The sequence below is a fragment of the Alligator sinensis genome, unplaced genomic scaffold (genome assembly GCF_000455745.1).
Source record: "Alligator sinensis unplaced genomic scaffold, ASM45574v1 scaffold769_2, whole genome shotgun sequence".
NCBI classification, from domain to species: Eukaryota; Metazoa; Chordata; order Crocodylia; family Alligatoridae; genus Alligator; species Alligator sinensis.
The window spans coordinates 194,663-208,034 of NW_005843314.1; the positions used below are offsets into that span (position 1 = coordinate 194,663).

A 13,372-nucleotide genomic window follows, 5' to 3' on the forward strand; every position below is an offset into this window, starting at 1 on the left:
CTGCCTATGCAGGGGGTCGGACTCGATGATCTATTGAGGTCCCTTCCAACCCTAGCATCTATGAATCTATGAATCTAAAGGCAGTCCCATACCTGAGCAGATTATTGCAGCTCTGCTGCTCCTGTTACTGCTCAGCCCAGTGCTCTCTCCTCCCTTGGGGCTGCCTTTTTCTCTTAGGGAACTTGTACACATTATCAGGTTTCTCTAGCTAAAGATATTCTCTATAGACTTATTTCTTTCTTGCTTTGTACCATGACAGTTGACGTTACGTTTACATTACGTAACACATTAACCAATTATGAGTCTTAAATGTGCTATTACTGTAAAAAATGCTCATTTCTGTTTGACAAACAGCCAGGTCTACAGCCTAAAGGCCACCTGCTGAGTCCACAGAACTCCAGGCACTATGCTCACCATGTGCCATACCCTGGTATCTGGCATACTCGGCAGAGCAGAGACAGGGCTTTCTCTTGCAACCGGCTTTCTGGAGCATGCCAATGAGGGGCGCACAAACCTTTCCATGTCTTGAGTGGTATCCAAGTACCCTAGAACCTGCTGGGCTAACCCTAACCTTAACCCTGCACCCCAAGGGGTGGTCCATCTCCAGCATTGCAGGCTCGGTTAGACTCCCCACCAGTCAATGTCTAGACAAGACCCTCAGGACAGTGCACAAGGTGATGCATGAAGCAGTGTACATGGGCTCAGAGCTGCATCGTTAGACCTGGTAAGGAGCAGGCATCCCAAAAGCACACCCCTAGGCAGCTGGCTGTCCAGCCGGTGTCCCAGGGCAGAAAGACCCAGGGCCCCCAGCACTGCACCAGAACAAAGGGCAGGACTTCAGCTGCTGGGTCGGGCCAGCCTGGCTAGTTCAGAGCAAGCTCGGCTGTGTTCACTCAGGCTTCATATCTCCCATGCAGACATACCCAACACACGGCCGCTGAGCAGCACCCCCAGGGTCATCCTCCCTGCCACGTAGAACATTTTTGAAAGAGGAAAACCAGGACTAACCTAGTGCATGAATCAGGCTTCAGTATGAAGACAGCCCTTCTCCACAGCTGAGCTGTTTCCCCCAAGCCCCTGTGCTGACCCAAGCTGCAGGAACTCCTTGGAAACGTGCCCAATCCAGGTTGGTTTCTGCATCCAATCACCACTGGCACAGCCTCGCAGGACAGCAGAGCCCTTGGGCAGTGCAAGGGAGACCAAAAGCAGCTGGGAGCAGGGGCTGGGGAGCTTTCAGGGAACTGAACGGGACACAATCCTGCTCCAGTGCCCCAGGAGCCCCACAAAGGGGTCTGGCAGGGCACGGTAATACTAGATGTGGCCGGCCAGTAGGGGGTGCTCCTGCATTGAGCCTCCCACCTCATTGTGCCCAACCACCTTCCAGGCTCCGAGTGCCTCCCTGGGGGCACCTCACATCTGGCCGACCCCCTTCCTGGAGCACACCCACTAGCCTGGGGTAAAAACTGCCACCACCCAGGGATGGGCTTGATTCTAGCTCTGTGCACCCTGGGAAACACAGGCCTAGTAGCCCTTGAGGTTACTTGACTCCAGCCTACCTGGCTGGACTCATTTGAGTCCCGTTTTTGTTTTTAGGGTTTTTTGTTGTTCTCCCGCCCTGGCGGGGGGTCGGGCTAGAAGATCTATTAGGTCCCTTCCGACCCTAAAACTATGAAACTATGAAACTATGAAACTTCAAGCACTTGGGGATGCTTCTCTCAGTCAGAAGCACAAGTAGTGATCTCCCTTAGTCAGCTGAACCAAGGGGATCCCAAGGCATAATCTAGACCCACTCCCAATAAGTCTCCCACACTAGGTACAAAGGAGAACTTTATTGGCTACAAGGGGTAGGGCTGGAATCGGGTACAGGGTAGAGCAATATCATAGAAATCCCATAGAGCAAACTGGCATGGCTGGGTAGCCTTTGATCTCGCATCTGAGTTACTGCAAGCTATAGATCTAGTTAGATCTCAGGTAGCTTACTCACAAGGATCATCCAGAAGCAGGTGGAGATTCCCTCTGGAGGCAGGCAGTTCCTTGGTGATGAGTTTTGAGAGAGAGCAAGTTTCAGATGGTCCAGCTCTTCTCTCTCTCTGAGTCTTCCTCATGGCTGCTACCCCCTACCTCCTGGGCAGTCCTTAACTTATATAGCCCTTGTGACCTCATTTACCTGGTCCAATGGAGGCCAGCACCTGTTGGCTGTCAGCCAACCAATTTGAAATGCATCACTGGTTGCTGGGCAGACTGACAAATCCTAGCTCCCCAAGGAGTCCAAGCCCCTCAGCCAGGTATTTGCCAGTCACGTAGGCAGGGAGAGCAGGTTTCCCCACTCCCTCAGGACTGTATCCAGCTCAGGTTACCTAAAGAGATAGGGTAAGGTGTGTACCCTCTGCTGGGCCCATCCTAACCAAATTGTCACAGAACAGAGTTTTTGGGGAGAAACAGAGGTGGCCTTCTGCCACACCAGACAGTGAAGGACTTTGCTACAGACATTGGAGAGGCCTTGGGGCTGCAGCCTCGCACCTTTTATAATTAGTCTGAAGAGGCTGCCAGCCACAGCAGTCTGTGAGCAGTGTTACCAGATTTGCCCTTCACTTTAGGGTGTGCTTATTTATTAGGAGTACGTTTTGGGGTCTCTGTAATTCTATCAATGTGCTGCTTGTGTTTCTATATAGAGCTGTATCTCTCCCTTCTGCAAGTCCTCACCCCCAGTGGAGCTATCTTGAAGGGCTCAGTTTCAATGGGGCTGGGTTCCTCCAACCACCAAATCAGTCAAACACATATATGCACATACATACACATTAATAGGGCATGCCTGAGTCAGACCGGGTTATTTAGCATTGACAGGCTTACACCCTCATGTGCCTTGAACTCAGTTCATCCCTTATTTCAGCAGGTAGACCCACATACACACTAACAGAGTACATCTGACCAGGCTGGGTCCAATCAACACTTTCAGCTGATACCCTCATGTGCCTCAGCACTCAGCACATCCCAATCTCGTGTCACACTGGTCCTAGTAGTAACTCCCTCAATGAGCAGAGCCCACTGTAGTTTTGGGCATGACAGGGATCTTTGACTTTAGTTATAAAACTAATGCTTCTCTCACTTTAATTTTATAGTGCAGAGCAAATGGGGTGGGGGTGAAGGGGAAGGAAGAGTAAGTGAGGTTCAGAGACAGAGTATAGCAACCAGTTGGACCATAAAAGTTATTTATGAAGTTATGATGATACCAGTATTAATAGCCATACAAGAGAGACAAATAAAACATTTACAATATTACATAGTTTCAGTTAGGTGTTTGGGGGAGTCTAGCTCAAGTTTGATTGGAAAAGTCAGGTTTAGAGAGCTGTGTCTGGAGTAAGAGAACAAAAGGCAGGTTCCTGGAGTCAGAGAGAGAGACTTGGGGGTCTCACCACTCAGCGAAGCTTGAACCGTTCGAGGTCCCCAGGTGTTTGTTGGGGCTTGCAGACAGGCAGAGCCTTCATCATAGTCAATGGAGGGATTCCAGGCAGAAAAGGAGCGGAAGTGGTGCAGCTTTTGGATCCAAGCACCAGGACAGGAACTTGAGCGTGGGTAGGGGGTTTTGTAGAGAACTAACACTGGCTCAAGGGAGAACACAAGGTTTGTTTACGGGTAAAGGTGGCTCATGTGCTGGATAATAGGAACTGATCACTCCTGACTATGGGTGGCATCCCCTAGGGAGCTCACAATACAGACTGGCAGATTCAGTGTTTTGGGTACCAATAAAGAAGTCATGACTAGAATTGGTCTGATAACTGCTGAGCTGGGTGTGTCTAGATATGGGTTGATTAGCATTTGGAGCAGGGATTCCCCCATCATACAGTGCTCCCTTGCTTCTCTGGTCCCAGAATTCAGTGCGGTCCTTGCCTTGGACTCTCTGTTCTCCATCCTGAATGCTAATGAAGGTGCATGCCTGTCCCATCTCCCATGTAAATGAGGTGTCATCCGGTTCCATCTTGGATGCAAATGAGGCCAGGGGAGTTGCTTCACTCTCATCATCCTTGTCTGGAGGGCTTTAAAATGTGCCTCCCACTGCATCTTCATTGTCTTCTGTAAGACCTTCCTCTAATCAGTTCTTCTTCAGGCAGAGGTGGGGAGGGGGTGAGTCCATTGTGAGTCGGACAGGCTGCGTACTGTGCCAGGGCTCCCCAAGGACACAGAGGTGAGAGGTAACAAAGCCCTGTTCTCCTGAACCTGACAGTTCATTGGGCCAGTGTGGTTAAGGCACACTGGGTTTTATAGTCAGTAGCAACAAGAGTCATGTGGCTTTGATCACAACTGGCCCCTTTTGTCTGCACAGGCTGAATGACCGCATATCCCTCTACAGCTGGGGCACAGGGGGTTGGGTGTTGAACAGGGCTCAGACTCATGCCTCTGGAGCTGCAGCATGATGCCTTAATCACAAATGCACCATTAATGGGTTATCAGCATGCTGGGCCCTTGGTCTCATGAAGCAAATGTATTGCCCTGCAGGGCCAAGCCAACTCTCAGGATCTCAAAGTTGCATTGTTAGATGGGAGGGTGTGGCACAATTGCACATATACACACACAAAAATCAATTAGGTGCATACACACCCACCGGGCACATACACACACACTACCAACTCAGGCACATACACATCCAAGATTACCAGTCTAAGCACATATGCACTATACTGGATGAAACTGGATGCTTATCTTGCTGGGATCCTATGGCCCCAGCTGACTTCCTGCCCTTCCTTTGGGCAGGGGGCTGGACTCGATGATCTTCCGAGGTCCCTTCCAGCCCTGATGTCTATGAAATCTATGAAAAAAATACACTGAAAATTAGACCAAAAAAAAAAAAAAAATCAGTTGTCAATACCCACACATTCAGTACACATACATGGATCACTAATTTGTACATCATGCATACAGGGATATATCTGTATCTATAGATATAGATATTTGCCAGTTCTCACACACACCTACACGTACACACAGGTGAGTTCCCAACTTGGGTGGTGTGGTGTGGGATGTGTGTGCTTGGGATATTGGGATGACTATGGTGCTTAGTGTCTATGGGAGGGGGAGTCAAGGGTCAAAGATTTCGGTAAGGAGGGGAAGGAGGGAGATGGATGGTGCTTAAGCTAATAGAGGGAAAAAGAAGAGAGTGAAAGTGCCAGGAGTGAAAGTTGCTTGGGCTGGGACTAAAACCGGCAGACTGGAGGGGAAGCTGGGGTTACTTGAGCTTGATTGATGTTAATTAATTAAAGGACAATGCCCAAAGCCAGCAGAACAGAAGAGCAATGCTAAGGAGAAGCCAGTACAGAGTTTTGGGCTGAAGGTGCAGGAGAACCGAAAGGTAGGTGGAGAGAGGGAAACTGGGACTGGGGGGAGCCGGAGGGGCTAAGGGGAATCTGGGAGATGAGTTGGGGTGCTGGAGAGGGGCTAGGGGGAGCAGGGAACCTGCAGGGGCTGCCCAGGAGAAGCTGGGAAGCCAGAGAAGGGCTCTGGGTGCTGGGTGAGTACTGCAAGGAAGAGGCTGCATGGGCAGGGAGCTGTAGGGTCCAGAGAGGGGCTCTGGGGAAGATCAGGAAGCAGGGGGTAGGGGCTCTGGGTGCCAGGAACTGGAGAAGGGCTTCAGACACTGGAGGAAAGCTGTGGGGGTGCTGGGAGCCAGATCGGGGCTCCAAGGGACAGTTGGAGAGGCTGCAGGGAGCAGCAGCAGGCACCGGGAGATGGAGAAGGGCTCCAGGTGCTGGGGGAAAACTGCAGGGAAAAGGCTGAGGGCGCGGGGAGCTGCTGGAGGCAGCAGGGCAGAAGTGGAGGGAGACGCAGCTAAGAATGGAGGGAGACAGAGAGAGAGATTGTGGAGGCAGCAGGGCAGAGATGGAAAGCTAGGAACAGGAGACACAGAGAGAGGCATGGAGGCAGCACAGCATAGCCGGGGAGCAGAGCGAGATACAGAGAGGGGTCAGAGAGAGAAAGTGGGGCAGCAGGTCAGAAACAGAAAGCTAAGAACAGAGAGAGAGATCGCGGACATGGCAGGGTAGAGATGGGAAATGAGAACAGAGAGACAGAAAAGATCAGGGAGAAGGCAAAGGCAGAAAGAGAAAGAGACACAGGAGGAAGATCAGAGGTGCAGAGAGCAGGAATTGGAGTAGGGCTGGGAGGTCGGTAAGACAAACCCAAGTCAGGTTCTAAATTAACAGTTTTATTAAACAAACAGTATACTGTACAGCTCATGGAGTTACTGGTTCCTACATGCACACAATGGTAGCAGGGGAGGAGAAAGGCTTGATGGAGAGACTGAAGTTAAAGTGTGCAGGGACAGAGTCCAGATCCTGGGTTTGGGGAAAGAAGGTGGGTGATAGCTACCTATCCTGGGCTGTGAGTGGATCTTCAATGGCGAGTCAGGGTCTTCTCCAGTGAGGTGTTCTCCAGAGGGGGTTGCCCGCAGGGCCTCTGGGTAGATAGGTGGCATGGCATAATGCTGGTCCAGATGGAGAAGGTGTCCTGCTGGGTCTGTCTTCACTGCCCCTTTTTATAGGGGCAGACCTTCTATGACCCTAGTGGCAGAGGCATGCCCAGGCAAGGGTCAGCTCTGGTGTACTGAGCATGTGCACTCCAGGTGCGGACCTGCAGTTCCAGGTGTCTGTGTTGCAATAGTGGGTTGGCTAATTTCTGTAGGGTCTTTGTCTTTTTCTGTTTTGTTCCTGGGTAAGTCAATGGAAGGCAATAATTCGGTCGCTGAGCTGCTGGTCCGGTCGTTGAGGTCATTGTTCAGTAGAGGCCTGCTACCATTGTATCTCAAACACCCTCATTCATCCCCACTCATTCAGGAACCAATTTACATGAGACTGGTTAGACATAAGTCATAGGTTACACCTGGGCAGAGAACACAAGATGGAGGCTTGGCATGCAAAATGGAAACTTGGCATGACTTATGCTAACTTGCTTATGTAGGCCTACATCGTATAGTATCAATAGAAAAAACAGTAAAAATCAGTAAAACAGTCATCTAAAACAGTAAAAATCAATATAAACATAGTAATTATACAATATAAAACAGTGGATATCCATAACAGGGCACTTATTTGCAAAGAAGGAGAGAAAAAACCCCCAACTTGCTACCAAAATAAAATGCTAAAGCTTATCCTGTCTTAGCTCACTCATATTTAACTATAGGGGATAAAGAGGGATAGAAAAAGTCAGAAATAGTTGGGGAAGAGAAGGGAATGTGTGTGTGTGTGTGTGTGTATAAAAATTTAAAAAAACAACTGCGGGTTATGTTACAAATGCACTCACTGGAGAGGCAGGCACTGAAACAATCATGGATGAGTTTAGGGACATCTTCCTGGGAACAGAAAAGATCTCAACAGATGAGAGACCAGAACAGAAAGAGCTCTTTGGGCTGAGTTTGAAGCAGACCGAGGGAGACAGGGGTAGCTTTTGCCATGCAGAGTTGTGTGGTGGTGTTTTGTTTGATGTAGTGAAGACAGGGCATTCTTCCAGTTCAGCTGGAAAGGGCAGCCACAGATGCTTCTTCTAATTAAATCTATTTAATGAAGCTATAAAACCATTGTTACATGAGTTAAAGACTAGACATCAGAATATGTGAGTACACAGGGACTGGAACACATCGCACTACAGGTGGCTACATCAGTCACTGAATAAGGCTTGCTTGTATAAGCAGTTTGTTGAATGCAGATGGTTTATACATAGACATGCCGGTTCTTGATTGCCCTGCACTGGCATAAAAGGCCAGGAGAGAGGAGGCAAAGGTTGTTCTTCCTTCAGACCATTGGGCTACCCTGGCACCAGGGCAGTTACAAACAGAGCCAAATACATTAACTCCAGCAATGCAAGTGATGAGCATGTGCAATAATCAGGCCTCAGGAAGAGACCATCAGCAATAGCTGCCAGCCCAAGCTAACATGTTATATCTGCCATTAAGCCTCTGGCTGGGGTTTTGCAGGTGGGTGCTCCCCACCCCAGCCAGGTTCCAGCTTTGTCATATTTTATCCCCTGCAACCATGGAGAATGGTCCATATCACCCTCCTCTGCACAACCACCCTTTGGGTAGCTGAAGGGTTATCAACTCCCCACTCCCTCCCACCACTCCAACTCCAGTCTTCTCTTTTCTCTAAATCATCTCAGTCCTTCCAGCCTTTCCTTGTGAACTGTTCCTCAGTTTGCTCATCACAAAGCCTGCCAAGTTTCAAGGAGATCGGTGCAGAGGTTTGGGGGGAACTGTACCCCAAATGCTTGAAAGCAAAGCTCCTGTCATGTTTATGTGTTACAACACAGGGGGGTCAAAACTGCAGGGGTGATAGCTCTTACTGAGGCCACAAAGCCTTCCAAGGTTCAAGAAGATCGGTGCAGAGGTTTGTGGGGAACTGCACCCCAAGCTGCGGACAAGCAAAACTGGTGCCATGGGTGACACTGTGTGCGCTGAGTAGGAATTTCTCTCTTGGGACAGACGTAGAGCTCAGAACCGTGCACCACAGTCCCATCGCAAATCTTCCCCTACAGAAAGCAGGCCCGTGAAATGCAGATACTGGGAAGTTGTTTTGTGTAGGACATCCAGGCTTTCCCTCTCTGTCAGCTGAACTCCAGTGAAGTTCTTAAGCAGCCTTCCAGTAGGAGCAGAAGAGGTGAGAAACACAGCTGGTTTCAAGGGGGACTAGGTAAATTTATAGAAGGACTTCTATGATGTGGTTCTATGATGTGACACCGAGGGACCTTCCAGTCCTAGCTTATTTGATTGCTATGAAATGTAGTATGAAAGCATCATAGAACATCCAGGGATTGGGGGAAAAAATTATCACTCCTGATTTTTTTTTCCTTAACCTTCCTTTCCATTTTAACCAGGAGTGTGAATTAACCAGTGATAACACACTTTTAATTGTTCTGCAGTGTAATTCCATGAAATTCAACCAATTTGTTTTTTGTTTTCACTGGTGTGAAGAAACAGTCAGTTGCAGTGTGACATCTTTCTTTTTGTTATTTGATTCTATATTTCTTGTATCTGATTTACAACACATGTAACCAAAAGGGTTGAAAGAGCCCTGGGGTTTTAAAAGAGTCCCGTCTGTACCATCCATTTGATACAGTCCTGATATCAGTAGCAATAGAGCAGGGGTGGGCAAGACACGGCCCGCGGATGGGATCCAGCCCATGAGGCCATTCTATCTGGCCAACGGGGCCCCTAAAAAATTTAGAAAATTAATATTGATCTGTCCTTGGTTCCTGTCAAAAATGGCAGAAACCAGGGGCAGTAGGACCCAGGGGGAGTCCAGCAGGCTCCTGCAACAGCAGGGACCACCCAGCCCTGCCCCCCTATCCAAAAGCCCCAGCAGGGGCTTCTGGCATGGGAGCACGTGGCTGCCCCACACTGGAACCCCAGGGAAGGTGTGGGGGGAGGGGCAGAGAAGGAGCCTGGGGAAAGGTGGCCCCTCGCCCACCCCATGGCCTGCACTCCCTGCTGCAGCCACTCGCGGCCGGGGCGGGGCTGTCCTGAGCAGACACAGGTAGCCCCAGGCAGGCTGCAAGTGACTGCAGCGCGGGGCGCTGGCCATGGAGCAGGGAAGGGGCCACTCTTCCCTCCCGCGCTCAGCACCAGCTTGTAAACCCCCCCCCAATGCCAGCCTGGGCCCTGCGCTGGCTCCAGGCTCATCTGTTGGGGCTGTGGCATCTGCAGCAGCTGCAGCCCCCGCAACTTGCTGCACTGGGCCGTGTTTGCTGCTGCCTGCCCAGAGCTCGCGCGTTGGGAATCCCAGGGGCGGCGGTGGCAGGCACTGCCCGGTGCGGGGCCGTAGCTTCTACTGCCGTGTGCAGCCCCAACAGGTGAGCCCGGAGCCGGCGCAGGACCCAGGCTGGCAGTGGAGCCGGGTTACAAACTGGTGTAGAGCGTGGGGGGGGGACCCAGCCCCTGCCCCACCCCCTGGCCAGTGCTCCTTGCTGCAGGCTCTCGCAACCTGCACAGGGCTACCTGTGCCTGCTCAAGAGCAAGGCGGCAGGGGTACAGGGTCCCAGCTGGCAGGAGTTCGGTGGGGCCATGCCAGCCCCCCCCTCTCCCTTCTGGTGCAGTCCAGCCTGGCTCCACAGACCCCTGCCAGCCTGTACCCCACTCTGGGCCCCACCCGTGCTGGCCCTGAGACATTGGTCCCAAGATGTGGACCAAGGGCTGGGACACCTGTCAAGGGGTGGCGCTACCTATGCAGCCCTTGACAGCTTGCTGAAACTGGGTAAGTGGCCCTCTACCGAAAATAATTGCCGACCCCTGCAATAGAGAGAGTACTCTGATAGAAGGGTCATGTGTGTCCGATTCATCTGAGAAGTTTCCATGTGAACATTTGATGGTGACTCAGGTTTATGTGTATGTGTGTGTGTGATACAAAACCACTTCTTGTTGTTATACATGATATAGTTCATATTTAATGGGTGTGATTCTGCTGTCAATGGCACTGGTGTAGACTATAGCAAATAAAATAAGTTTGGTGTAAATCTGAGTGAAACGGCCTTCTTGAATCTTAAAAGAAAGGATCTATGTAAGTAACGGGAGCTTCCAGACCCCCTGGTTAAGCTGGCTGTTTCTTCTCATGGCTAAGCAGAAGTTAGTACTTATTGAAACAAGCTTTTAGCAAGGTTCACTTTGTTTTTGACAGATGTCCCGAATGAAGGCAGTTTTTCTACTCCCTTCCTGGACATGTCCTACTCTTCTGGCAGCAGGGGCTCCTTATTAGCAATCTTCCTTATTATATTAGCTACTTCCCTCACTTCATTCAGTGATTTTATCCGTTCCTGATACCCGGGCTTCAGCTCCCGTTGTTCTGACATGATCAGCAGGTCAACGTATTCTGGAGTGTACAGTGGGTTGGGCTTTAAGGTGATTTTTTGCAGGCGCTGGAGGCTGTAAGATGATTTGTCAATAAGCTCTAGCAATATCTCTTCCACTGCAGCGTATTCCTGACTCAGCTTCTCCACCACGTTCTTTGTTGATAATATCTCACCGGATGCCTTCTCGTACTTCTCTTTCAGTTCACCGAAGGTCCGTTTCTCTCTTCTTGTCTCATAACGCCACTTGTACTTTGGATTGAAGTGAGCTTTCCAGAAACTCTTACCATGGCACGCATTGCAATATTCTGTATTACTATCTATTGCTGCACATCCTCGCAGATCATCCCAATTAGAGATTGCACAAGGATATTGGCAGGTGTAGTGACATTGCCGGCAGTTCATTATGTGGTTCCCTGTACCAGAGATGTCCTCCTGCACAGGCACGGTCACATCTACCTCATATTGAAAGTCTTTATTGGCCTCCATTTCATCCTTGTGTTGCTCCAGAATTTTCTTTGTTTTTCTCAGTTCTTCCAGCTTCGTCAGTCCGGCCCTGATCTGGGGCCGCAGCCCTTCCACAGCCGCCTCCAGCTCCTTCCGTTCTCTGAGCACTTCCTTCGTCAGGGTCAGACTTCTACTTTCTAAGCTGAATAAAGATTCAAAGAAGGCCTTCATGCTCATGGCTCCCATTTTCCAAAACATTGCATCAAAACTGGAACTGCCATGGTCAGCTCCAGCATTGCTAGCATACAGTGTGGAATTATTGAATTTAAAATGAATAGGGGTACCCTTGGCATCCTTAGCACAAGGCACATCAGCGGTCTTAATGGCCTCTAGAACCGGGGGTGTCTGTCCATCTGCAAAGGTGACCAGAACCTGTATGTTGTCCTTTATGTCCTTCCCAAAGATGGAGAGCACCGAATCAGACACGTATTTCTGGGCAGGGGTTAGACGAGCTAGCGAGGCCTGGACTACAACACAGACAGCATCTATTTCATCAATGTCCCCCGGGGTAGAGAAAAATTCTCTGATTTGCTTTATTATTAGCCTGTCTTGAGCTATCCCTCTCACATCACCAAACCCTGGGGTGTCTATGATAGTCAGGCTATAGGGGATTTTAAAGCCCTGTCTGTAATTGACCTCATAAATGGTCACTTCAGACGTCTGGCTCTCAGCTTGGCTTCTGTTGGTCACTTTGTGGATCAGTTTGAACCTGAAATTATCCTCCCATTGCACTCCCAGGATGTAGTTGATCATCCCATTGATGAGAGTAGTCTTCCCAGACCCCGTTGCTCCCATCACCATAATGACCTTTCTGTGGGTGCAAGAGCTCTCCGCTCCCAGCCTGTACTTTAAACAAGATGAGCTAGAACCACGCATTACCTTCTCTAGGGGCAGTGCGTACACGGAGGGCTCCTGGTCCCCTATCAGAGTGCTCTTCTTCAAGTACACGTGAGCTAACGACGTTGATTCTGCTCCCAGCGTTGAAACGGACACCGCCTCGCTGGGGTCACTCACAGCACCACCCGCGCACACCGCTGACACTCGGAGCACGTAGGACGTCCCAGGCTTCAGCCCCTCAATGCTGCAGGACTCTGCTTTCTCCTTGGTCCTTTGCTCCTGCCATTTGCCTTTTTCTTCAGGACTTGTATCTCCTGTGTCTTCTTTATACTCCACCCTGTACTCCCTGATAGTGACTCCCTCTCCAGTGACAGCTGGTGCCTCCCAGGACAGTGTGACAGCACGTGGTTCCACTTTCAATGTTACAGGCTTCCCCGGGGGGCTGGTGGGGCAGGATGTCTTCACAGTCTCACTCCTGTCACTGCTCACACTGAGCCCTGGTTTGCTCACTGCAGCGTATCTGAACTGGTACTCGGTGTTTGCACGTAGCCCTGTTACTGGGAATGATTCCTGTTTGCTATTCACATTCACAGCCGTCCAGTCCTCCTGCACCACTCTTCTGTACTCCACCCGATAGCCGGTGATCGCAGCCTCTCCCCGGGCTGCTGGCTTCCGTGGGAGCTGCACCCTGGCTGATTCCAGCAATCAGGGGAGGAAGAGGCTTTGCTGGAGGCTCAAAGTTGGTGCTGACCAGCTCCCCATCCTCATACAGGTAAATGGAAGCTCCTGGGTTGTCCTTGTTTGGGACAGACGCCACAAGGAACCGAGATTTCCCACGGGATTTGTTGACACGGACAAATTCTGACAGGGATTTTGCAGATCTGCGGGCATTTTTATGTCTTTCTTTGTCTTCAAACCACAGTTTGGGTTTTGGTTTCTCACTGACACGACTGGCTGGGGCTGGATCATGAGTATTCTTCATATAGTGGGTCTGAAGCCAGAGCTTTAAATCTGATAGATAGGGCTCCTCGTCCTGTAACGAGGTGAACGTAAAAGAGACAACAAACTCATTCGTGGGGTCAAGAACTATTTCATCCACTTTGTTCTTGGAGGACACGACTTCCACGTCCTTCAGGGCAGACAGGTAGGAACTCACAAAATTTATTTCTCGTTCCCTATTCTCCAGGAATTCGTTGAGTTGCTGTGT

The 13,372-nt window shown here is 50.3% G+C and overlaps 1 protein-coding gene across 1 annotated transcript; it reads right to left on the reverse strand.

Annotated features, from left to right (window-relative positions):
- Positions 1–10,698: 10,698 nt before the first annotated feature.
- Positions 10,699–13,294, reverse strand: LOC102384161 (the record flags this gene model as incomplete). Its single annotated transcript, XM_014527126.1, has 2 exons — positions 10,699–12,834; positions 12,917–13,294. Coding segments are annotated over 2 exons (2,514 nt in total), but the record flags the coding sequence as incomplete, so codon positions are not given.
- Positions 13,295–13,372: the final 78 nt, after the last annotated feature.